The sequence below is a fragment of the Camellia sinensis genome, chromosome 15 (genome assembly GCF_055761805.1).
Source record: "Camellia sinensis isolate YWXY chromosome 15, ASM5576180v1, whole genome shotgun sequence".
In the NCBI taxonomy this organism is placed as follows: domain Eukaryota; kingdom Viridiplantae; phylum Streptophyta; class Magnoliopsida; order Ericales; family Theaceae; genus Camellia; species Camellia sinensis.
This window is the reverse complement of record NC_138975.1, coordinates 6,985,351-7,011,457: the sequence shown is the minus strand read 5'-3', so window position 1 is coordinate 7,011,457 and position 26,107 is coordinate 6,985,351. Positions and strand designations below refer to the sequence as shown.

The following is a 26,107-nucleotide window of genomic DNA, read 5'->3' as shown; positions in this document are numbered from 1 at the left end:
AGCGTGGTTAATGTTTTTGTTTTATCTGTTATTCCAGTTCTCCCACCCTCCCTCCCTCCCTCGGAAAAAAAAAATCTTTTGTCCCACTATGGACGACACCATTTTCTACAGCATTTTCTGTTGCCTAGTTACAATGGGAGTGGTGTTCACAATCACATGCTCTCACGTGAGAATAGACGGTAGAAAATGGTCTGGAATCATATTTGTCCGTTTTATTTTTCTCTTGAACAGTCTCCATGAGCTATTCAAGGGATTCGAGTAATTTGTTTCATTTAGGGGCTTGGAATCAATTTAGATAGCCAATTCTTTCTTCTTTTTTCAACACATTTTTATGTTTGATTTATTTTAAAAAATATATATATAAAAATTCATTACAAATAAAGTAGTCATTTAAATAAGAAATAGTTATTGTATTTCACTTCATTTCACATTAGTGAATCAAACACTATCTAAATTCTTAGTTGAAGGCACGGTCAACCGTGATCCATGTAAACAACATGAACATAAATAATAAAATTTTAATGAAAAATTATTTTAACTTCATTCTCCAAATTTGTTGCAGGTAAGTGCAAATGAGCAAACCATACACAAAAATTCAGATACTAAACTTACTAAACTCCTACATAATTTATTGGATCAAAGTGTCAACAAAAAATCACAAGCAAACAACGGGTCTTGTTTATTTTTGACAAACCTAAGAGGGGAACAACTGTAATAAACAAAGTAAATATGACTAAGCAAACCATATAAAGCAAGGGCCAAAACGCACTATAAAATGAGCGTCAAACTACCAAATTTTGTTTGTTTCTCTCGCACAAAGCCACAATGCAACAACCTGGGCACTGCTTCCACTTCCCCCCAGTATTGAAATTCCCACTGGGTGAATGAAACTTAGGTTACTTTTGCATTCAAAAGTTGATCATCGAGTTTCATCCTCATGATTGCGGAAACCTGCAGTCAGATCCTCATGAAGCTTCTTGAATTTTCCCACGAGAGCTTCCTCCCCTTCACCTGGATCCTCAAATTTTTGAGACCTGCAACATTGTACAGATTAGCAGAGAAAAATTTGCAGAGTTTATACCAAACAAACAACAAAAGAAGAAAATGAACAAAGATGATAGGGCAAGTGGGTGAGAGAGAGATTCGTTCAATAGATGTTCTGTATCACTTACACCAAGCAGTAGAATAGATCTCCTAACCGATGCTTGATAAGGCTGTAGGTTATCTTCTGGCCATCCATAACAGCTCCTCGCTCCGCCCCCTGCACATTAATGATATCCCTGGTTAAAGAGAATCCAGAACTCACTTCCAATTATATATCTACATTTCCAATTAATGCCTCAAAGATGGGAAAATAAATGCCAAGTATTGATTATGATCATCCAAGAAATAGCTCACCATGTTGTATTTTCTAAATACTTTAGCTCTTGATTAAGCAATTAGGGAAAAAAATAATAATGAATGAGGGATAGAGAAGTTCTTAATAAACAGTGAAGTCCATAAATCAGTAGTCTCATCATCCTCACAACTGATCTCACAGATCTCAAAACAGACAAGAAGAAAACAGGGAATGATTTACCTGATTGGCCAAATTATAGAAATGGATAATGTTGCGCATCATCCAAACAGACTTGTTGAAAGGGCAGAATTTGTCGTACCTGTTGCCACACATAACACACAGATATGAAAGTGAGTTAGTGGAAATTAGTTTGTAGACAGTATAATTAGTAATGCAGGCGCTTATGGAGAGCGAGATAATCCTCCCTCAAAAGCTTTGCAGTCTCTAGGGTAATTTTATCTGATTCAGCTAAAACATCCTTTCCAACCAGCTGCATTAAGCACAAAAGCAGTGTTACTTCTCTGACAGGTAGATAATAGGAACAATCTAGATATGCATTGCGTAACTTCCCACCGAAAGAGATGAGGGAAGCACATTTTGTAAGGTAAAAGAAAGAAAGAAAGAAAGAATGAATGAATGAATGAATGAATGAAAGAAAGAAAGAAAGAAAGAAAGCAGTGGCTTTGAGACATCAACGCACTTTCAGAGCAAATGTAGTTTCATAATAGGCATGGCAAATCAAAGACAAACTGTGGCTTAAACCACCATTCTCCTCCATTCATCATGCCTCTAAACAGAAGCATGGTTTTGTTATCTCATCAGGTGTCCCAAAGAAATAGAACACAGAAATTAATAAAATAACGTACTTGGACAATTTCATTGAGGTCATCTTCTCTCTGCAGCACTTCACGAGCTTTTGTCCGGATGTCAATAAAATCTGAATCAAATTGATCATAGAAGGATTCTAATGCCTGGAAACATAAGAAAAAATGTATTCAATAGATGGGTTGCTAAATCACTTGGATGAAAAGGCTAAATAATGGACATGCACAAACATCAATTCTGAATTTATGACACTTCAAGAACAATTCGAGAGCGCACCGATGAATACTTTGAATAGGAAATTAGCCAATTTGCAGAAGGGAAGTGTTTTCTTTGGGCCAGTTTCTTGTCCAGACCCCAGAAGAACTGCCAAAACAAGCGCACTGCCACTTTAACACAATAGTTAAGGAAAAGTAGATGAATTTGACTTGCAGGCCATGTTTTCCAGATGATTAATTGAACCAACAACATGATTCAACCACTAGGTGCTACATAATTTCTGAGACCGGAGAAAATCTGCAAAATCTCATTTCACCTGAACAACGCTGAGGGTTGCAGATGTAACGGGATCAGAAAAATCTCCTCCCGGAAGAGAAACAGCACCAACAATGGTGACACTACCAGTACGTTCTGGCCCACTGAGACATTTCACTTTACCAGCATGTTCATAGAATGAAGCCAAACACGCTGCCAGATAAGCAGGATATCCACTATGTGCGGGCATCTCTGCCTGAAAAAGAAAATAAGGCAGGTGACATTAATGCAAGTAAAAGAACATTTTGAACAAAAACCAGTTTCAAGCAGGTAGTATGCCAAAGCCCCCATTTGAATGAGAACAATCAACTAGGCCATGCAACTACAATAAATTATTTCAAGAAACAGTCAAACTCATAAAATGAAGCTAAACAATAATAGAGATTAAATGTAAATCAAGAGCAAAAATTGGCACTGGTCATACACGTGTATGAAAAAAAAGAATTGCAACTCGTAGATACACACAATTCATACAGCAAACTTCTTCCTCTTTGTGCAAAACCCTTTCAAGGGAGAGAGACAGAAGAAAAGGCCAAAAAAAAAAAAAAGGCTAAAATGTTTCCATAGTGCATGCCAGCTCTTTTGCAAACATTTCATGTCCACCCTTCAACATATTATCACCATAAATTACTAGTCTTTAATTTCCATTAAAACATCAGTATGTAGTTTCAGCATAGAACACGAATAGGAAAAGAGGGCACTAAGACTAGAAATCCAATGAGTAACAATGAAAAGATTACTTGGTAGAATGAAATATAAAAACACTACTACAATAAATGGTGTGGGCAAGAAAGAGAAGGCAAGGAATATTTTCCGAGACCAAAAGGCAACACATAAAAGTAAAAAAAGCTAATTTTAGGTCACTCGGCAATCCACCAGATATTTCACACAATGTTTTTAAGCTAATATTTGGTCACTCGCCAGTTGACCAGATATTTCACGCAATGCTTCTGCCCAACATGATGTTGAATCGGCCATCATGCTAACATTGTAGCCCATATCTCTGAAGTATTCAGCTATAGTGATTCCTGGAAAATTCACATCCACCTAGATAGAATGATTATGGCTCAATGCATACAGGACAATTTTATTCATTGTCCAAGAAAAGGAAACTCATATAACTCAAAAAGGTTTTTTAAGTAAAATTACTAAAGAAAATGAGGCACCAAGGGAGTGCACAGCCTGCATACAAAAGAAGACCTATCTGTTGTGCACTAAAAACCTATTGAAAGGCCTCTACAGAATCCAAAACTAGTTCAAGGACGGATTACATCCTTGAACATTTCTACAAGTAAGAAACATGGCACACTCAGTTCAATTTGGGTTGGACAAAGGTTAGAGGAACAAAGCTACATGTCATATAAGAAGCATGGCTATGAACACGGCACACAGATAAAACACAATATGGATATGCTGACACTACAAGTTTTAAAAAAACAAGACACAACATGGCAACAAATAAATATATATTATCATTTAATACATTAAAATAATACTAATAATCTCTTTATTTTATTTTAACGCTATAAATGCATTTATATTTCATTATATGAAAATGGCAAGAAATCTTTTTTCCACGAGTCCAAATATCCATTTCTAAAATCTTTGTTCACTAACAAATTGGAGATTTCAGGCTTTAGAGTTCATAAAGTCCAAAAGCTATAAAGAGGAGAGATTAACAAGTATAGACTCGCACTTTTTGATTTTATCATTGACTCCCTAGTTATTTTCTTCAAAGTTATAATTTGTTTTTATCTTTTGTGTTTCTACTAGTTGGATTTGGATACTTGTGTCCCACAAGCGTCCAAAGTGTTTCCAGTTTTAAATTTTTTTGTTTAAATAATAGGACATGTTAGGACACGTGTCCAATAAGTGTCAGTATATGACACAGGCACACCACCATCTTACAAATTTTAGTGCTTCTTAGACATTGTTTCTTGTTCTCCAGCAGGCTGCAATACGAAGGGGCTTAAAACAATTCATTTTTATATGTACATCCAGAAAGCTGAAGAGAAGTTCTCTATGGCCTTCAATTTCATAGTGCCCACTGCCCATCTTGAGACATTATACACAATGGAATCACGAGTATGAAAAATTACCTTTATGCAAGGGAAATAACCTATGAAATAAAAACAATACCAACAATCAGTTATCAATTCAAATTGAGAATGATTCACTCCTAAAAAATATGCTTTACCTTGGCATTTGGAATGTAAACAATATTAAACAAGAGTACATATAATCACCTGTATATATTGAAGCCTCGCGAGCGGCCACAGGCATGTTTGAAGTGTTTGCCACAAGTGTGGTACGTTTCATAACAGATTCCTCACGACCATCAGGTAGTGTCATTGTCAGTTGAGGAAAATCCATAAGAACCTAAATAATTAGGTAATCTAGATTAAACGTCTCCAATATAATCAATTGGTTAAAATGACCAAACAAGAAAACACAACCATGTACCTCTGCCATTTCATTTCCTCTTTCTCCACAACCAACATTAACGACAGTGTTGGGATTAGAATACTGCATACAATTATATCAATTCAAACTGAATGATCCAACGTTTCATGACTAGTGACGAGTTTCATCACCTAACTTTCCAAAGGATGATCATATATAAGGAAAAATACCTTGGAAAGAGCTTGACTAATGGCTGTTTTTCCAAAGCCATATGCACCAGGTATGGCACATGTCCCGCCAAGAACCGAGGGGAAAAAGGCATCAAGAACACGCTGATATGAATAAAGTCATAGATGTATGAACTTTGAAGTATATTTCAAGTACAGTTGATTAGACAGGAGCAACGCACTATGCCAGCAACTAAATAATAAACACAATGTTTATAATACTATGCTCTAGCTCAAACTCTATATAGCTCGATGGCCAGAAAGAGTTAATAAACAATAGAAGCAAACTTCATAAACATTGATGACACGTTATGACAATAGAAGCAAACTTCATAAACATTGATGAGACGTTATAACAACTGAAATCCAAAAGCCTACTCTGCTTCAGATTAGTACAATCATCCATAAAGATAACAGAATGAGTGTTACCTTGAAGGCGCCTGATCGAGCCAATATCATTGATGGCTCAATAAGCTTCACCGAAGAGGAGCTGTACAGCCTGTACCATCTGGCTAGATACAGTCGAGCTCTTTCACCACTATATCTCAACCCACTGAAGCAGCCACATCACAAATGTCATCAGAGCCCGATGTGTCAACCTCTAGAACATCCACCAAATTAGCACCTACATTTGCACCAAGGGCAAGTCCTTTGAGCAACTGCCCCAATAGCCTTATCAGACACCAAAGCTGAATTGCCCATCTCAATGAATTGATTATAGGCTGAACGGGAATACCATGATTTCAAGAGGAGATTCTTTATCATATAAAATGCATTACAGTCCAGTTCAATACCTGAATCAACCATATCTTGTAGGATTTGTCTAACCATTTCTATGTCTCTTTCTCTACAAAAACCAGAGAGCATTACATTATAAGTACATGCATTTGGAGCTACACCAACCTCCTTCATTTGGTTGTATAAAATACAAGCGTCTCCAGTTCTACCACCTCTGAAAAGTCCTTGGATGGCAACTGCGTATGAAACAACATCAAGTGGGTATTTCTCTGCAACGGCTTTCCTAAACAACCTGATAGCTCTGTGAAATTTACCAGAACTTATAAGTCCATCTATGATTGTAGTATGGATGTGAGGGTCAAGACAAAAGTTGTTTCTCACAATTGCATAGTACACTTTAACTGCCTCACCAATCCTTCCTGTTCCACATAGTCCACTCAGCAATCCAGAATAACTATACCCATCCGGAATAAAGCCTCTCTCTATCATGTCATTATAAAACTCATCAGCACCAGATGGATAACCAGCTCTACAAAAATAACTCAGAAGGGAGTTACAGACCACTAGATCAGCTTGAATAGCAAGTCCACTGATTAGTATGGGTAGAAGATCAAACTGTCTGGACATAAAGAGGGCTGACATTATAGAACAAAGAGTGTAAGAATCTGGTACTAGTTTTCGTTTCGGCAAACTAAAGAAGACATCAAGTGCATCATCGCACCTGCCCATCTTAGAAAGGCAATCTATTAACACGTTACAAAGAACCAAGTCAGTGGAACATCCCTTAGATTCCATGGTACTGAGGATACATAATGCCTTGCCAGGCTTTTGGGAATCCATAAAACCCTTAATTAAAGAGGTGCATGTTACAACATTCGGTGAACACCCGGCCTCAATCATCTTCTCCAATAAATAACCTGTTGTACGAGCGCGAAACAATCTTCTCGTATAATCTTGTTGATCAAGTTTGCGCTTCCTCCAAATGCCGTCGCTTTACTCTTTGAAAACACAAACATGAGCTAGCCGGCGCGTGTGTGCAGGATACCTTTCCGATGCCTAAGTCAGCAAATAGGCAATAAACAAAAGCTCTGTGCATTTGAGAGTCAAAATTTTGATACCTGTCCACATAGGTCCTGCTATGAGCTTTTATAGATTCTGTCTAGCACCATCACAAATCCGTAGCACAATCCGAGTAGGACTCTAACTCTCCTCAGCAAAGTCCTTCTAAGAATTACTTTCCCAAGGATAACACATATCCTGATAACACCCTACCCACTGCTAGCCCAGTGAGATGGCTTTCCCCTTTGTCTAGGCCGGTGCAACATAACCGAACTACCTTACTTCGATCACGCCCTCAACTAAGTAATGAAATGGAGGCATCGGCCGAGCTACACCTAGCTCGGCCCTCCATCTTACCAAACACCTCAGCCAGCCCTTGGGCCTAGTTTTAGGTAGCTCGGTCAATGCCTTTGCCCAGTTTGGTACTCAAATAAAATGGGACCGAGCTACTCGACGTCCATACTCCGGCCTTTTAGTCCAGCCCAAAACAGAGATTAAAGGATCGTGGCTCGGCCCAATTTTTCGTTATAAATTACCCTCTCAATTGCCCCTTAATTCCATCTACAACACATGATTTGGAATTATTCTTCTCCAGCTGAGCTTAAAACATTCAAGCCAACCGAGCTCACTTTCTACCGGGCTACCAGTTTGCCCGGTTCATAAACGTCTTGTCAATTGTTCTGCACGCCGTTCCGCCTCCCAAGCACGTCTGAATCATTATCCATTCCCCTAGACACGTGGCTTGCTCCCACTGGTCAAGTACAACTGTCATAGCCGTCTTTGTACCTCGAAAATCTTTTAACAGTCCCGCCCATTTTTGTGCTTTATATGAAAACCCCTCTTTTGAATCAAAACACTCCCACTGTTCATCTTCTCTCCCCTGCCTGAAGCTCCATACCCACGCCTCCATCCTCGTTGGCCTTCTTGCTGGTTGGTCACTGTTTTCACGCCTTCTCACTCGGAAGTTACTAATGCCTCTTTCTGATGTTCCTTTTTATCTATTTCTTCATTTTTGGTATTTAATCTCCATATACATGTGTTTATATACACTATATATACACTAGAGTGTTAAGCAAATGTCATAAACCCAAAACCTTATGCTCGAGCTCAAAAGCACACCAAGTGGATTAAAAAACACAAAGTTTAATCCAGATTCGTGCTGTAACCGGACTAGATATTTGTTTAGGCGACTTTTAGGCTTGAACACGATCGAAATAAGAAATCGGTTATAACCTTGCAGCCTAACCTTTAACCGAGCTAGAGGCCCTGAGTTGGCCCTTTTTCACGACCGAACTAAGAGCTCTCCATCACCTAGATGTGGCCGAGCTAAGCTTTTACTATTTCTTCTGTAAATTGACTATTTACTTAGCCCGGTCAAGTTGCCTGGGCATAACACTTCTTATTTCTCCTTTGCAGACTTGACTAAGTTGATCAGGCACACCTTTGCACCCTACCCCTAGGCAAGTTTGCTCAACCGAGCTAACCATAGCCTCAGTCGCGCCGAGCTAGGCAACTTGTGAACTCCATTCATAATTTTGTTTAAGTTAACATGGGTAAATATCGATTCCTAGTTGACTCCCTTGGGGCGATAGCCAAGTTCCGGAAGGACTACCAAATACTGACGACGTCCACCTCTCATTAGCCGAATTAGATACCACACCCTGGAAAAAATCGAGCTTTGTCCCTTTCACCGTAATATCAATAGTAGAGGTCGGTCTCCGTTTCCCTGTCCAGCCACTAATATGCGAGTTCCTCAGGAAGACAATACTATGCCCAACCCTACTTAGCACCAATACTTATAGAATAATAAATGGCATCGCCGAGCTAAACCGCCGACTTGGCCTCAACCTCGGATTGGCCGAGCTTTTTCACCAATATTCGCTCAGCCAAAACGATGATGGTTAGGTGTACTATTTAAGAGTACGGAGAGGCCGAGAGAAAATCATAAAAAATACACTTGATAAAGATTTAAATAACGATGATTTTTTCTGGATTTCAGGCAACTTCGAAGACCAGGAAGCCCAAATACCGGGCTTTGGCATCAATTGGAATAAGGGGACTGCTGGTAAGGATACCTCGGTTTTCTGTTTGCTTTGCTATTTCAGGCTATATTTTACACCGTGCTAACAATTGTCTTTCTCATTATGCAGACTTAAACCAGCTAAAATCATAATACAAATACGCCAACCAAGACGCTCTCCGCGCCACGCTTCGGTACTATCATCGAGGTTGGGCCGAGCTGCTTAACTTCGAGCCGACCTACCCGTACAGGGTAATTGACTTTCTTTTAGAACTATCACCAGAACCGAACCCCAACTTGCCACAAATCAACCTCATTCCCTTAACTGAAGAACAAGAAATGGCCAAGCGCCGAGCTATTCGAGCCCAGATCACCGAAACAACAACTCCAGTCGACGGGGTTCAAACCGAGACCTCACAAGCCGGTCATACACACGAGGCTATGGTGGCCCTCCCAATAGACCGAGCCTCGTCATCTCGGTCGAACAAGCATGTTCGCACTTCTTCGACCGAGCAGCAGCGATTGATTGATGAGGGGGATCGCCTGCTTCCTGAAACAACACCGCCGAGCCCCAAACCCACGCACACTAACCGAGCTAGCCCTTTAGAATGGGTGCCAAAAATTACTTACAAGAACCGGGCTATTACCACTACAGACTCGGTGGTGACAGATAAGGATCATATGCTTACTTTCAACCTTGCAAAAAGTGTGTGCCTGCCATCTGACATGGAGCATCACGACCATTTGACCGAGCTAAAGGCCATCTGCTCGGCCACTAAGTCGACGGTGCTGGTAAGTGCTCCCTATTTGTTTTTCCATCTTACACTCTGTTTGCTCGGTTTTAGTCATAACCACCATCTATCCTTCTGCAGACCATGCAAAAGAACCATATTGCTCATAAGCGCGTGCTGGAGCTTCGCAAGACAGCACGGCTGGCCGTGGCAGACGCCAGCGCAAAAACGGCCGAGCCAAACGAAGCGAAGCAAAAAACGACCGAGCTTGAGTCTGAGAATGCACAATTGACCGAGCTGGTCAACGCAGCAGAAGTAGACAAGTAGAAGGCAATAGCCGAAAAAAAAGACCACTATTTGCGCGAACTAGCCAAGCTCGAGAAGAAAAAAGATGCTGAAATCGCCGAGCTAAAAGAGAAGATGAAAAATGCTGAGGACCGTGGCTATAAAGAATGAGAGGCCACCTATGTCTTGCAATGCAAAACGGCGAAGGACATCTTTTTCAAGTGTGGATGGAAGGCAACTGCTTTGAAGCTCGGCGAGGGGCAAGAAACCGAGGTCTTCCAAAATCCTCCCCCTCACTTCATCCCAAGTTACATGGCGAACTACGCTAACGCCATCCAACAGAAACTTCTCCAAGAGAGGAAGGAGGAAGAATCCCCTGACCGAGACAATGCCCCTGTTGTTATTAATGATCACGGTCTCCAGACCAGTCAGCCAACTCAGGTGGAGCCGCCAGTGTCAAGCACGGTCGAGGGTGTGCCTGCAACCGACCTGCCGAGTGGCGAAGCTTGAGTTGTTCTAGATGCTGACTTAAATGATCTATTTGCTTGATTTTGTTTTTTCTTTCGTTCTCTTTCAATGAAATTGTAACCGGGCTCATGCCCCTCCTCTTATAATGCATGCCAAAATCTTAAATGAAATCTACAATTTTCTCAACTTTTTGTTCAGTTCAAGCCCTTCTCGTAATTGTATCCTTCAACTTTAATTGCATCAGGATTGAACTCTTTGCTCGGTTGCTATTTCTTCATATTTTCTGGCTGAGATAGTTATCTCATTCCAAGAGCCCGGTAATCTATTAACCTTCTTCAACCTAGATCCTTATCTCGACTGAAGAGAGCTAAATGTTGGTCATGCCTGCCAACCTTTTTCAGCCTAGATAAGAAGAGAGTTGAATTTTGGTCATACCTATCTGTTAGCATATTATATTAAGTGATAGCATATTATATTCGCCGAAAGGCACACTAGGGTCTGTCTGTAATCACTGTAATCATTTTATGCACTCAGGGATAGCACTCAGGGATCATCTTGTAAATTGCATTTCTTGTAAACCCTAATCTTCTTTTATAAATAGGGGGTGATATTCTATCATTCCCCAAGCTGGTTACCCAAGCTTCATGGTATCAGAGCTACACCTCTAGGGTTAGGGTTCAAAACCGTACCTAGTTGGATCATCTGCTTCGTCGATCTTCAGCCACCGTCGTCACTCCGCTTCGTCTTCATCAGCCGCTTCGTCTTCATCAGCCGATTGGATCATCTGCTTCGTCTTCGTGGATCATCTGCTTCGTCTTCGTTGATCTCCTGCTTCGTCGATCTCCTCAGGTCCTCAGCTCGTCTTCGTCTTCTCCTCAGCTCGTCGATCTCATCGCCCTCGTCGTCCTCAGCTCCTCTGTCGTCTCCGTCACTCGTCGCCCTCAGCTTCGTCACTCGTCGTCCCTCGTCATCCTCACTGTGGTATGATCTCCGACTCTAGTATATCTATAAATATATATATATATATACTGATATATATATATAAATAGCCTGATATATATATATATATTTATATATAAATATATGTATATATCCTGATATCTACATAAATCAATCAATATAAAAAAAAAACAAAAACAAAAACAAAACAAAAAAACAAAAAAAAAAATCAATATAAAAAAAACAAAAAAACAAAAAAAAATCAATAAAAAAAAAACAAAAACAAAAAAAAACAAAAACAAAAACAAAAAAAAAACAAAACAAAACAAAAAAAAAACAAAAAAAACAAACAAAAACAAACAAAAAACAAACAAACAAAAATGGTTTCTTAATTTTGTTATATCTTTATAGTGGTCATTGTGCCTGTTATATCACTACCACCTTCCAGGTTTGTGATTGCCCCTAGTTGTGTTGCGGGTTCGGTAGTATTGTATCCATGACAGATTCCACCAGTGTGTCCCCTTCTTCTCAAACACCAAAGAGTGAGAGTCCCATTCTACCTACTGCCACGATTGAGAATCCCAACCCTAGTCTGAAAATCACCACCTCTCTATTTAATGGTCAGAACTACCTAGCATGGTCCCAAAGTTTGACTATGTTTTTGAAGAGCAGAGGGAAGATGGGATATGTTGATGACAGGATACAGGCCCCTAGTACCACTGACTCAAGTTATGAACAATGGGAGATTACCAACTCTTTAATTATGAGTTGGCTTATCCATTCGATGGTTCCAGAACTTGGTGAGGGCTACTTGTCTATGGAGACTGCCCAGGATGTTTGGGAGGCTGTGGCTGTTACCTATTCCCGCAAAGGGAATTTTTCACAGGCATTTGAGTTGCGCCGCTCTATTGAGAGCACACTTCAGGGGGAGCAAACTGTTCTTCAGTACTTCACTTTCCTCACCAACGGCTGGAAACGCCTTGATCACCTGGAAGACTATAAGCCCGTTTGCCCTACTGATTCTGTCGGGTACAAGAAGTTCATCGCACGGGAACGAGTCTTTAAATTTTTGGCCGGCCTAAATGTGGAGTATGATCCAGTTAGGGGTCGAGTTCTGAGTATGGATACTCTTCCTTCACTTCAGGAGGCATTTTCCTATGTACAAAATGAGGAGAGTCGCCGGTCTGCTATGATGTCCCCTGTCTCTACTGACCGTTCCGCATTACTGTCTACTCCTCGAGATGGCCTCAGCCTGCCTCATCCGTCTGCTGCTAAGGAGTCTGTATTTTGTGATTATTGCAAGAAGCCACGGCATACTCGTGAGACGTGTTGGAAGCTTCATGGGACTCCATCCGGGGGTCGCAGTGATCGGTCTGGTTCTCGAGGAGGTCGGTCAGGTCAATCTAGGGGACGTGGTTCCTATTCCCGGGCTCATCAGTCTAGTGCCGTTGATACCCTTGATACTACTTCTACTTCTGTTACCCAAGCTTCTGATACTGAGCTGGAGGATGCTTTGCGCCAATTGTTGGACCGCCGATCTTCTACTACTCTCAGTACCGCTTCCTCGTCCTTTGCCCGCTCAGGTAACTTAGCATCTTCTCCTTGTGCTTTCCTGTGTCATACATCTTTGCCTTGGATTATTGATTCTGGTGCCTCAGATCATATGTCTGGCTCCGCTGATCTTTTCTCTGTCTATAAGCCCTCTTCAGGTCAGGACAAAGTTAGGATTGCCGATGGAACTGTTTCTTCCATTTCTGGCAAAGGTTTAGTCCAAGTCACTCCTACCATACATCTATCTTCTGTTCTCCATGTTCCCAAGTTTTCTGTTAATCTATTATCCTTAAGTCGTCTTACCCAGGATTTGAATTGTCGTGTGACGTTTTTTCCTCATCATTGTCTTTTTCAGGACCTTGTCACGGGGAGGACGATTGGCAGTGGTAGTGCAGCAAATGGTCTCTACTTCCTAGATCAACCGGACAAACTTGCTTATTCTTCCACCACGTCTTCTACTACCCCCGTTGATGTATGGCTGTGGCATCGGCGTCTTGGGCATCCCTCCTTTCATTTACTTAAGCATTTATTTCCTTCTAGTTTCGCAAATCATCATGTGTCTGACTTTCTTTGTGAGTCTTGTCAACTTGGAAAACAACATAGAGCTTCTTTTGCTCCCAGTTTGAATAAAAGCTTTGTTCCTTTTTCATTAATACATTCTGATGTTTGGGGTCCCTCTCGTGTTCTGTCTGTGAAAGGTCATCGCTGGTTTGTTACATTTATTGATGATTTTTCTCGTGCTACTTGGGTGTATCTCATGAAAGATAAAAGTGAGGTTTTCTCTGTGTTTCGCACTTTTCATAAGATGATTTGTACTCAGTTTGGGGCCACTATCAAAATCTTTCGTTCTGATAATGGCGGGGAATACATCGATTCTGGGTTAGGACAATATTTCTCTACTCATGGCATTATCCATCAGACCTCTTGCACCAATACCCCTCAACAAAATGGGGTGGCCGAACGCAAGAATCGGCATCTTCTTGACATGGCTCGGTGCATGTGTTTTTTTATGCATGTGCCTCGACCCTATTGGGGCGACGCTGTTCTCACCGCTGCCCATCTTATTAATCGTCTCCCTACCCAGGTCTTGGCCAAACAGGCTCCGCTTCACGTCCTCCTCAGTTCTCAGTCCTTGTTTTCTATTCCTCCTAAAATATTTGGTTGTGTCTGTTTTGTCCATAATCACTCTCCCTCTCGTGGTAAGTTGGACCCTCGCTCCCTCAAGTGTGTTTTCCTTGGTTACTCTCCTACTCAAAAGGGGTATAAATGTTACCACCCTTCGTCTCGTAAGTGGTTTGTGTCCATGGATGTCACTTTCTTTGAATCTCAGTCCTATTTCTTGTCCTCTCCGGTGTCACCGTCCTCATTTCCGGGGGAGCCTTGGTGTGAAGTGAGTCCTGTGCCTCCTATGGTGGAACCAGTTGTTCTTGCACCACCCTCTACTACTGTGCTTCCTATGGTGGAACCAGTTGTTCTTGAACCCCCCTCTTCTACTGGGACTATAGAACACACTGTCACCAAGAATACGGACAGGCATGTTTATGTCCGGGACATAGACAGAAAACAAGTTAACTGGATACACGGGACCGTTTCTGCTACCCCACTGCCATCTCCTGCTTCTGATGAGAGTCGAGGTAACTTTGAATCTCTCGAGTCCATTGATCTTGATGTTCCTATTGCCAAGAGGAAGGGTGTGAGATCTTGTACTCAACATCCTATCTCACAGTTTGTATCATACTCTCATTTGTCATCCTCATATAGAGCGTTTGTGTCCAATATTTCCTCTGTTAGCATTCCTAACCATTTTCAAGATGCTCTTGCTACCTCTGAATGGAAACTAGCCATGATTGAGGAAATGAAAGCACTTAGGAAGAATGGCACTTGGGAATTGACTGAGTTACCTCCGGGCAAACGACCTGTGGGATGTAAATGGGTATATACTGTGAAACACAAAGCAGATGGGTCTATTGAGCGTTACAAGGCAAGACTTGTGGCAAAAGGGTTTACTCAGACATATGGCATTGATTATCAGGAGACCTTCGCACCCGTGGCTAAAATGAATTCAGTCAGAATACTTCTCTCTCTAGCAGCTAATCTAGATTGGCCGCTTTATCAGTTTGATGTCAAGAATGCTTTTCTCCATGGTGACCTCGAAGAAGAAGTATATATGGACATTCCTCCGGGTTTTTAGGATCATCAAACAGAAGGCAAAGTATGCAAACTTCGGAAGTCATTATATGGTCTCAAACAGTCTCCAAGGGCTTGGTTTGAGAGATTCACTCAGGCTATGATTAAATATGGCTTCAAACAAAGTCAGGCAGATCACACATTGTTTGTGAAACATTCCTCACACGGTAAGACTACAGCACTTATTGTTTATGTGGATGACATAGTTCTTACAGGCAATGATAGTGGGGAAATACCTCTGTTGAAGAAATATTTAGCTAAAGAGTTTGAAATCAAAGACTTGGGCAGCTTGAAGTATTTTCTGGGCATTGAAGTTGCTCGCTCTAAGGATGGGATATTTATCTCACAGAGAAAATATGTGCTTGACCTGTTGAAGGAAACTGGGATGCTTGGCTGCAAGGCATGTGCCACCCCCCTGGAACCCAATCAGAAATTAGGGGATGATGAAGGAGGAGAAGTTGTGGATAGGAGGAGCTATCAACGATTAGTGGGTAAGCTCATTTACCTCTCTCACTCCCGTCCTGATATTGCTGTTGTTGTCAGTATAGTTAGTCAGTTTATGCATGCTCCTCATCAGATTCACCTTGAGGCTGTCATGAGAATCTTGAGGTATTTGAAGTCTGCTCCTGGTAAGGGTCTGTATTTTTCAAAGTATGATCATATTCGTGTAGAAGCCTATACAGATGCTGACTGGGCTGGGTCAGTAACTGATAGGAGATCAACTTCAGGGTATTGCACATTTGTTGGCGGCAACCTAGTTACTTGGAGGAGTAAGAAACAGAATGTGGTTGCCAGGTCAAGCGCAGAAGCTGAGTTTAGAGCTATGGCACAAGGTGTGTGTGAACTTTTATGGATCAAATTATTGTTGCGTGATCTAGGTATTGATCAGACGGACTCCATGCGGTTATACTGTGACAATAAGGCCGCCATCAACATCGCTCACAATCCAGTTCAACATGACAGGACAAAACATGTTGAGATTGATCGCCACTTCATTAAGGAGAAACTCACTAGTGGTATCATTTGTACTCCCTTTGTCCAGTCTGGTGAACAACTTGCTGACATTCTCACCAAGGGAATTGGGAATAAACCATTTCATGACATCGTAGGCAAGCTGGGCATGAGAGATATCTTCGCACCAGCTTGAGGGGGAGTGTTAGCATATTATATTAAGTGATAGCATATTATATTCGCCGAAAGGCACACTAGGGTCTGTCTGTAATCACTGTAATCATTTTATGCACTCAGGGATAGCACTCAGGGATCATCTTGTAAATTGCATTTCTTGTAAACCCTAATCTTCTTTTATAAATAGGGGGTGATATTCTATCATTCCCCAAGCTGGTTACCCAAGCTTCACTATCAACCTTCTTCAGCCTAGATAAGAAGAGAGTTGAATTTTGGTCATACCTATCAACCTTCTTCAGCCTAGATATTTATCTCGGCTGAAGAAGAGAGCTGAATGTTGGTCATATCTGCCAACCTTCTTCTACCTAGATCCTTATCTTGGCTGAAAAAAAGAGTTGAATGTTGGTCAAACCTGCCAACCTTTTTCAGCGTAGATTCTTATCTCAGCTGAAGAAAGCTAATTGTTGGTCATACCTGCCAACCTTCTTCAGCCTAGATCCTTATCTCGGCTGAAGAAGAGAAAATATTGGTCAAACCTACCAACCTTCTTCAGCCTTGATCCTTATCTCGGCTGAAGAAAAGAAAATTATTGGTCATACCTGCCAACCTTCTTCAACGTAGATCTTTATCTCGACTAAAGAGAGCTAAATGTTGGCCAATCCTACCAAGCTTCTTCAGCCTTAATCCTTATCTCGGCTGAAGAAGAGAAAATTATTTATCATACCTGTCAACCTTCTTCATTACCCCTTGCTGGCAAGGGCTAAGAACAACTCTTACAATAGAAAGATTTATGCTAAAAAAGAAACTACTTGTTTTATTTGAAAAAGAAAAATTACAAGTATTTTAAAGAAAAGCTAAAAATAAAATAGTTTGAAATTAGCAGTGTTCCACGGCCTGGGAATAGCTTTGCTGTCTCCATCTTCCAGGTGATATGCCCCTTTTCCTACTAACCCGACCACTTTGTATGGTCCTTCCCAGTTAAGTCTTAACTTGCCATCTCCAGGTACCAAAATGTTGCTCATTACTTTGTGCAGTACCCAATCTCCAATCTTGAACTATCTCGGATGTACTATTTTGTTATATTTTTTGGATAACTCTTGCTAGTATGAGGCAATGTGAACTAGTGTTCTTTCCCTTCTCTCTTCTACAAGGTCGAGTTCCAAGGTTATAGCTTCTTCATTCAAGTTTGGGTTAAAATTTTCACTCCTAATAGTAAGGAGGCCTACTTCTAGTGAGATTATTGCTTGGGCCAAGAAAAAAGGCATTTCTCTAGTTGACCGCCGAGGTGTGATACGGTAAGCCCATAAAACATGAGGAAACTCCTTAGCCCACTTGCCTTTTGCTCTCTCCAACCTTTTCAAACCATCTAAGACGACTTTGTTTGATGCTTCTGCCTGGCCATTTGCTTGAGGGTATGCTGGTGTAGAGTTGTAGAATTCTATCTTGTATTCTTCGCAAAAGCCCCTGAAAATTTTGCCATAGAACTGAGTGTCATTGTCAGATATTAGAGCCTTGGGTATGCCGAATCGAGTTATGATGTTCTTTCAGATGAACTTCTTAACGTCTTTCTCCTTTATTGATGCAAGTGTTTCTACCTCTACCCACTTTGTGAAATAGTCTGTTGCCGCAAGAAATAACTTTCTGTTGCCAGGTGCAGTTGGAAGTGGTCCCACTATGTCCAAGCCCCACATTGCGAAAGGCCACGGGCTAGTTAATGGTAGAAGCTCTCTGGCTAGTTGATGTATTTGGTGTGCGAACTTCTAACATTTCTCGTACCTCTTGGCATATTTCTCTGAATTTGCTTGCATGTATGGCCACCAATATCCTTGTGAAATTGCTCTGTAAGCCAATGACCTTCCCCCTTGGTGGCTTCCGCATATGCCTTCGTGTATCTCGAACAAAAATGCCTCGACCTTGCTGGGATGGACACATTTCAGGTAAGGTCCTGTGAAGGATTTTCTGTACAATGCCAATGATGGGAAGAGCCAAAATCGCTGTGATTTTACTCTAATTTTGTTGGCTTCCTTCTTTTTTTCAGGTAAGATGCCATCTTTTAAAAATACTATGATGAGATCCATCCAGGATGGGCCTAGTTCAGCACAATATGTCTCGACTGCTTCGGGTTCCTCAATACTTAGTCTAGCTAGGAAGTCGATCAATAATGAGTGTGGGATAAATGTATCTTCCATTGAAGTAAAGCCTGCCAACTCGCCTGCTCTACTATTTTCTTCTTGACCAATTTGTTCTATCCGGACTACTTCGAACTTCATAATCTCCTTTCTGACTAACTCTTGGTACTTAGTCATCCTGTCATCTTTTGTCTCGTAGTCGCCTGAAATCTAGTTTACTACCAACTGGGAGTCACTGTATACAATTAGCTCGGTTGCCTTCATGAAAAGTGTTGATTTTAAGCCTGCTAACAGCGCTTCATACTCTGCCTCGTTGTTGGATGCTAGGAAGCCAAGGTTGACTGCATGTTCGATTGTTAGGCCATCCGGTGAGATGAGGACTATGTGAAGTCCTGCACTATGCCTGTTGGATGCCCCATCCACGAAGAGCTTCCACATCTCTCTGACGAATAGCTTCCAGCAAGTAGATGGATCGGATAATGTTTTGGAATTATGGGTGTTGCTGATGTTTTCTTCCAAGTCCATGCCTGCTGTTGGGATTTGATCTTCACTGTCTGACTGCCTTAAGTCTCTGCTCTTTGATGAATCCCCATTGGGAACAGCATGGTTTGTTCCTTCCTTCTGGTCCTCAAGCCTATACGGCTTGCCTTGTAGCTAGGCATCTTGCATTGGGGGCTGCACAGTTCTCGCGGCACTTTTCCCCCTCACTTCGGTTGCGTTGGTCAAATTGACCGGGCAGATGTGGTGACTTCTTAGTGTGAACTCAGCCATAAAGTCTGCTAAAGTTTGGGTTTTTATTGCGGTTCTGGGTTGAAACTTGATATCGAACTGCCCCAACTCCACTGCCCACTTCAAGATTCACCCAGAAAAATTTGTCCTCTCAAACAAAGCCTTTAAGGGAAAAGTTGTTAGGACAATCACAGTATGGGCATGAAAATAGTGTGACAACTTTCTTGAGGCCATCATCAAAGCTAAGGCCAGTTTTTCCAATGGTAGGTACCTTGTTTCTGCGCCCAGCCAGGTCTTGCTAACATAAAAGATGGACAAGTGTTGGATTCCTTCCGCTCTAACCAACACTACGCTTACTGCATGCTGTGAAACTACTAAGTACAAAAAGAGCTCTTCTCTTGGCACCAGGGTTACCAACAACGGAGGAGAGGTCATGTAGTCTTTCAAGCTTTCTAGGGTGCGGTCACATTCTTCATCCCACTCAAATTTGGCCCTCAATGCTTGGAAGAATGGTCGACATCTATCTGACAACCGACTTATAGACCGATTGAATGCGGCTGCTAGGCCAGTGAAATGCTGTACCTCTTTGACTATGTTAGGCCTCTCAAGGTCTTGGATTGCTTTGATCTGAAAGGGATCAGCTTTTATACCCCGATTGGTCACTAGAAAACCTAGGAGCTTGCCTGATCCTACGCCGAATGCACACTTAGATGCGTTTAGACGCAACTTGTGGGACTTTAAAATCTGGAACATTTCATCTAGGTCCCTGAGATGGTCCTTCTCATCCTTGCTTTTGATCACTATGTCATCTATGTAAGCCTCAATCGTTTTGCCTAACTATGGTTCAAACATTTTAATGACCATCCGTTGGAATGTAGCCCCTACGTTCTTTAAACCAAAGGGCATGACCTTGTAATAGTATAGTCCTCTGGGCGTTGTAATTGACGTAACCTCCTGGTCTGGTTCATGCATAGCGATCTGATAGTAACCCCGATACGCATCAAGAAAGCTAAGTCGATTATGCCTTGCCGTCAGATCCACCAGTTGGTCTATCCGTGGTAGGGGAAAACTGTCTTTTGGGCATGCTTTGTTGACTGTTTTGTAGTCCACACAAATGCGCCACTTGCCGTTCTTCTTTGGTATTACCACTGTGTTGGAGATCCACCTGAGGTAGTGTACTTCTCTGATGGCTCCTGCTTCTAGCAAGTTTCCTACCTCTTCTGCTACTATCTTTGTGTGGTGGAGTGCCGATCGGTGGGTTCGCTGAATAATTGGCCTGGCAGTTGGGTGGACATTAAGTTGATGGCAGATAAAATTTGGGTCAATGCCAGGCATGTCGTATGGTGTCCAGGCAAACACTTCGATGTTAGAGGTTAAGAATTCTATGACATCTATTCTCTCAGTGCTGGACAAAGACAATCCAAGCAAAAAGAACTTTCATGGATTCTTTTCATCAATCATTACCTCAACTAGGTCTTCCACTGCCTTCTGCTCTGCTGCTTTGCCGACATCTACAAACAGTTCGTTGCTTTCTGGCTCTTCTACCATCTGAACGAACTCTTTTACAGCACGGCTGCCACTTACTGTGACGAAACACTGCTTCGACATGATTTGGTCTCCTAAGACTTCTTCAATCGCGCTGGTTTCATTAGGGAATCGTAATGCCTGATGGTAGGTTGACGCCACTGAGCGCATGGCATGCAGCCATACCCTTTCCAAGATTATATTGTAAGTGGAAGGGACCTTCAATACCTAGAATTTCACCTGTTTTGTCATGGTTCCTGCCTTGACTGGGAGGATTATCTTGTCCATTGGCCACTCTGGCATTGAGTTGAAACCGACAAGGGGAGATGTCGCAGCTGCCAAGTCTTTGCCCTCTAATTTCAGTTGTTTGAAGGTCTCGTAGTACATTATCTCGCATGAGCTTCCTTGGTCAATTAGAATCCGCTTAATGTCGAAATTCTTAACGCGCAAAGTGACCACCAGCGCGTTATTGTGAGGGCAATGTAGCCTTGCTAGATCCCTGTCTGAAAAGGATATGACGTTCGTAGCCTCTGTTCTGCCCCTTTTGATGGTGGGTTATGCACTTAATACCTCTCTCAAGTGCTTAGCCTTTTTGATCATCCCCCTGAGCTCGCATACCCGCTCAGGTTCGACGATCCCATATATAACATTGATTATGCCTTGGGATGGACCGTCAACTGCCATCCCGTTTGGTCTATTGAGGTCCTGGGGGGCTGGCTGTGTTCTCTCTTCTATATACTGGTCCAGGTGTCCAGCAGCCACTAACTCTTCCAGATGCTGCCTCAATGGTGTGCAATTTTCAGTGTGGTGCCCCTTCTCATCATGGAAGGTGCAACGGGACCTCTTATCATAGCCCTTTTGTGCTTCTCCCAACTTGGCTAGCCGCCGAACGAAGGGTTCATCACATATCTCGCTAAGAATTCGGTAGATAGGTTTGTTGAATACTGTGGTAATGGCAGTGCGGATTCTTAACTTCTTTTTTTCTGGGTCCTCTCTGTTGGCTCTTCTGCCTCGCCCATTCTAGCTTGGTTGTTCTACCGTGTTGATTTTTGTTGTAGTCTTTTTATCCGGCATCGCTGTTGTGCCAAATTTTGCTTTTGCACAGGTGCTATCTTCCTCTACCCGAATATGTTGATGCACTCTCTCCATTAGGGCTTTTATCGTAAGGGGTGGCATCATTGTCATTAAGTCCCTCAATTTGTTACCGACTAGTAACCCCCGTTTGTATTGTGTAATGGCGAGATTTGTAGGGCAATCCCCAATCTGGTTGAAAGTCTCCTAATATCGACTATTATAAGACCTCAACGTCTCCTTTTCGCCTATGTCAATCTTCACTAGCATCTTGGTATTCGTTCTGAATCTAGTCACGAACGCTTCTGCCCACTGTGCCCATGAGGCTATGCTGCCTTCTGGCAGCCTTTCGAACCAGGTCAGACCTAGGTCACCAAGGCTAGATGGAAACAGGATACACATTAGAGCTTCGTTTCGCCGGTATACTGCCATAACCTGGCGAAAGTGGCTTAAGTGCATGTAGGGGTCTGACTTCCCCTCATAAGTGGTGAATTTGGGGCTGGTGGAAGCCTGAGGGTAGTGTTGCGTTCTCAATTGTCGGAACGGACGGCGTGCTTTGTAACCTTGCTAATACTTTATCTGCTGGTTCATAAGCATGGCGTGGTATTGGCATCCCTACCTCGACACTCCCGTGTGTCCTCGGGGCCAATCGCAGTAAGGCTGAAACTCTGCGAGGATCGCGAGCCCTGGTGTCCTCCTTCCATCGGGCCTTTTCCTCGAGCACTGTTCGCAGATCCGCCGACCTAGGTAACTCTGTGTGCCTAGATGTCGTTTGGTGCGTGTGCGAGGGCCGATAACTACTACCCTCCATATACGACCTTTCAGTCCTCGTTCTCTTAGACTTGGAGTAATGAGTCCAGAAAGTCCTTGATTGAGTGTCGCATGTTCTAAGGCTCCGACTTTCTGCTTGCGATGGTGTGATATGTCTGTCACGATCTTCCGAGTGGTAAGAGGGCGTGTTGCCTTTGCGCCCTTCTTCTGTCGCCACCCTTTTTTCCTTTATCTGGCGCTTCATTGTCTCCATGTCTGCTGCCACCCTCTTTATTAACTCGTCTTGCTCCTTTACGCGGTCTTCTAGAACTTGAGGATCCAACCTCCGCCTCTGTCTTTCAGAACTTTGAGAGCGACGAGGACTAGTGCCCCATCTCTCCCATGTGTCCCTCCGGGAGTTCCGTCGCTGGGGTTCTAATTCTGCCATGGGTGGGATAGAAGGTAAACCTTCGCACCTCCCACCCCGTTCAGGGGTTTGCCTGTCAATAGCGGATTGCGGCAAGTCTTCATTGTGCACCATTGATTTCAACTAGAGAGGGAAACTCGATCAAAAGGTTTTGTTCTTTATGTATTCCCACAGACGATGCCAATTGTACGAGCGCGAAATAATCTTCTCATATAATCCTGTTGATCAAGTTTGCGCTTCCTCCAAACGTTGTCGCTTTACTCACTGAAAACACAAATGTGAGCTAGCCAGCGGGTGTGTGCCAGATACCTCTCTGATACCTAAGTCAGCAAATAGGCAATAGACAAAAGCTCTGTATATTTGAGAGTCAAAATTGTGATATCTGTCCATAGGTCCTGCTATGAGCTTTTATAGATTCTGTCTGGTACCATCCTAGTAGGATTCCAACTCTACTTATAAGAGTCCTCCTGGGAATCACAAATCCCTGGCACAATCCTAGTAGGACTCTAACCCTCCTCAGCAGAGTCCTTATAGGAATTACTTTCCCAAGGATAACGCATATCCTGGTAACACCCTACCCACTGCTAGCCAAGTGAGATGGCTTTCTCCTTTGTCTTGGCCGGTGCAACATAACTGAACTACCTTACTTCAGTCACACCCTCAACTAAGTAATGAAATGAAAGCATCGGCCGAGCTACACCTGGCTCGGCCCTCCATCTTACCAAACACCTCGGCCAACCCTTGGGCCTAGTTTTAGGTAGCTTGGTCAACGCCTTTGCCTAGTTTGGTACTCAGATAAAATGGGACCGAGCTACTCGACGTCCACACTCCGGCCTTTTAGTCCTGCCCAAAACAGAGATTAAAGGATCATGGCTCGGCCCAAATTTTCGTTATAAATTACCCTCTCAATAACAAGATTGTCAAACTTGCAGTACCCATCAATCAGAATGCTCCAAACACTCACGGAGGTGGGAATTCCCAAAGTAATCATCAGACCCAATAGTTGTAATGCCTCCGCCAGCCTACGCATTTTGCAAAAACAATTAAGAACCATTGAAAAGGTTCCGGAATTAAGGCAATACCCCTTTCTCAACATTTCCTTGAGCACATCCTACATATTCATCAAATCACTGAGCTTGCATAAATTAGAAATGGCAGTGCTAAATGTCAAGAAATTTGGGTCCTGTGTCTCCTTAAACACTCGAAGGGCTACATCAACGAGCCCAATCTTGAACGACGCATCCATGTGACACATCCAACACCCTCTAATTGCTTAATAAGTCCTTTCACTGTTCCCAACTGTCGGGCTAGGCAAGAGACCACATTAGCCATGTGATCAAACGCACCTCGATCGTGGAAGTAGTGTGGTTGCCAAGCACACCACAAGAAGAAGCTCAGAGAAATCAAATCAGAAGGGCAGTTGTGTAGAGTGCAATGCACTGTTTGAGGGGTAAGGTTCTAGAAGAAGTCTTTGGAAGTACTTGTCGATAGTGTGTTGTTGCTGTAGAGAAATTTTCAATTTTGTGAATAGAACATTCAATTGGTGATAAGAGAGAGTGAATTGAAGCGAAAGACTTTGTTTTGATGATTCGCTGTGAAGCTGAGTGTAAGGATTTTCAGCTCCAGTTCCATATCATTTCCAGTACACACTTCTCTGCAGGCCACCAAACACAACATACAAGCAGACTAAGAAAAGAGAAAGAGAAAGAGAAAGAGAGGCAAAACCAGATTAGGGTTTGTAGTGACTCTGAAACTCCGAGCTCAGAACTGTTGAGTAACATCCAGTGCTGCTGATCCTCTTCAGGAGGCTCCAGTTCTACTTCGTAGTTTGTTTATACTGCAAAAATCGAATGACGATCCTCTCTGTCATCTCTCTCTTTTAACTCCCTATTTGCTCGGACTCACTTTTGAGGTGTAATTTTGATGTTCTCAATCGTTTATATTTTAATATTTGTTAAAATATATTATATTTATAAATAATTAAATTAATTAGATATTAAAAAGTATATGTTTGAAAAATTATTTATTAAATTTTTCAAAAAATCAAACCTGTAAAAGATGAAATCGTTCATATTTTAATATTTATTGCTAATATTAAAATTTTTAATATTTGTTGAGTTATTATACTTGTAAAAAATAAAACTGTTATATGTACCTATTAGTATACTAATTAGTGTATCAATTGATGATGTGATATAATTTAAGATTTTTTTAATATTTGTAATTTGTATAATGAGTGCGATCAATAATAATGTCATAACTAATGTTAGTACACTAATTGATGTATGTAACACTACTGCTCGTTCTTTAATATATATTTTTTTATTTTTTACTTGTTTCCTATGAACACTTATTAACAAGATTTTTAGTCAAAAAATCACTAAAAATGATCACATTATTATCTTCATTTTTCTGTACATCTTTCTATATATAAAAAATAAAATAGTCAATTATTGTTTATATAATGAATTGATTACAAATGAACTTTTAATGTATCGAACACAAACAAGTCAATGTTGAGTGATTTGATTTTTTATATTTCATATAAATTTATGAGACTAAGTAATAGATTGTTTAAACTGTTGTTAGGGAAAATCGATGATTCCCCACAAGTAAATCAATCAATGGAAATAAAAATTAATGCGGAAAAATTAAATCAAAGGCAACACAAGAATTTTTACGTGATTCCCTCAATGTGAGGTACGTCCACGGGATCGAAATCCGATTCCACTATCAACCAAATAAGTTCCAAACGATTACAAACGAGACACTAATGGTCTCACAAAACCACCCTTAGGTGAATTCCAAATAATCACAAATAAACAAAGAGGAAAGACCTCACCAAATTGATGAACCAAAATCTTCAGAACCAGAGTTTGTAGAAGATCCAAAATAACGAACCAGATCAACCCACCAAATAATAATCAAACAAATCAACCGAAACCAATCCGCTGAGTTAAACTCAAGCACTGCCGCTGTGAACCAAAAATCACCAATCCGCTGAGTTAAACTCAAGCACTGCCGCTGTGAACCAAAAATCACCAAA

At 41.7% G+C, this 26,107-nt stretch overlaps 2 protein-coding genes across 6 annotated transcripts; both read right to left on the bottom strand.

The window, feature by feature from the left end:
* Window positions 1-658: 658 nt before the first annotated feature.
* On the bottom strand, window positions 659-24,937 carry LOC114274323 (V-type proton ATPase catalytic subunit A). 5 transcript variants are annotated; one of them, XM_082910308.1, is made up of 14 exons: window positions 24,787-24,907; window positions 6,120-6,172; window positions 5,755-5,984; window positions 5,329-5,430; window positions 5,159-5,221; window positions 4,942-5,074; window positions 4,795-4,814; window positions 2,697-2,891; window positions 2,441-2,527; window positions 2,206-2,310; window positions 1,767-1,829; window positions 1,580-1,660; window positions 1,173-1,261; window positions 659-1,034 (listed from the first exon to the last, which is right to left on the bottom strand). In XM_082910308.1, exons 3-14 carry the CDS (start codon window positions 5,782-5,784, stop codon window positions 920-922), a joined length of 1,083 nt encoding a protein of 360 aa, XP_082766434.1. In that variant the 5' UTR covers window positions 5,785-5,984; window positions 6,120-6,172; window positions 24,787-24,907; the 3' UTR covers window positions 659-919. The 5 variants fall into 5 exon arrangements, with proteins under 5 accessions (XP_082766434.1, XP_082766435.1, XP_082766436.1 ...); XM_082910309.1 differs by lacking the exon at window positions 6,120-6,172 and having other exon boundaries at window positions 5,755-5,950; window positions 24,787-24,924; XM_082910310.1 differs by lacking the exon at window positions 6,120-6,172 and having other exon boundaries at window positions 24,787-24,910.
* Window positions 5,944-6,792, bottom strand: LOC114274358 (putative pentatricopeptide repeat-containing protein At1g16830). Its single transcript, XM_082909952.1, has one exon. It carries the CDS (start codon window positions 6,790-6,792, stop codon window positions 5,944-5,946), a length of 849 nt encoding a protein of 282 aa, XP_082766078.1.
* Window positions 24,938-26,107: the final 1,170 nt, after the last annotated feature.

What these genes read in the sequence shown, in the direction of transcription:
- LOC114274323 (XM_082910309.1), bottom strand. Translation starts at nt 5,784, where the DNA reads ATGATATTGGCTCGATCAGGCGCCTTCAAG. An exon ending in CCTATTCAAAGTATTCATCG is followed by an intron (nt 2,311 to 2,440) that starts GTGCGCTCTCGA and finishes TTATGTTTCCAG; the next exon opens with GCATTAGAATCCTTCTATGA. An exon ending in GATCTATTCTACTGCTTGGT is followed by an intron (nt 1,035 to 1,172) that starts GTAAGTGATACA and finishes ACAATGTTGCAG; the next exon opens with GTCTCAAAAATTTGAGGATC.
- LOC114274358 (XM_082909952.1), bottom strand. Translation starts at nt 6,792, where the DNA reads ATGGGCAGGTGCGATGATGCACTTGATGTCTTCTTTAGTTTGCCGAAA.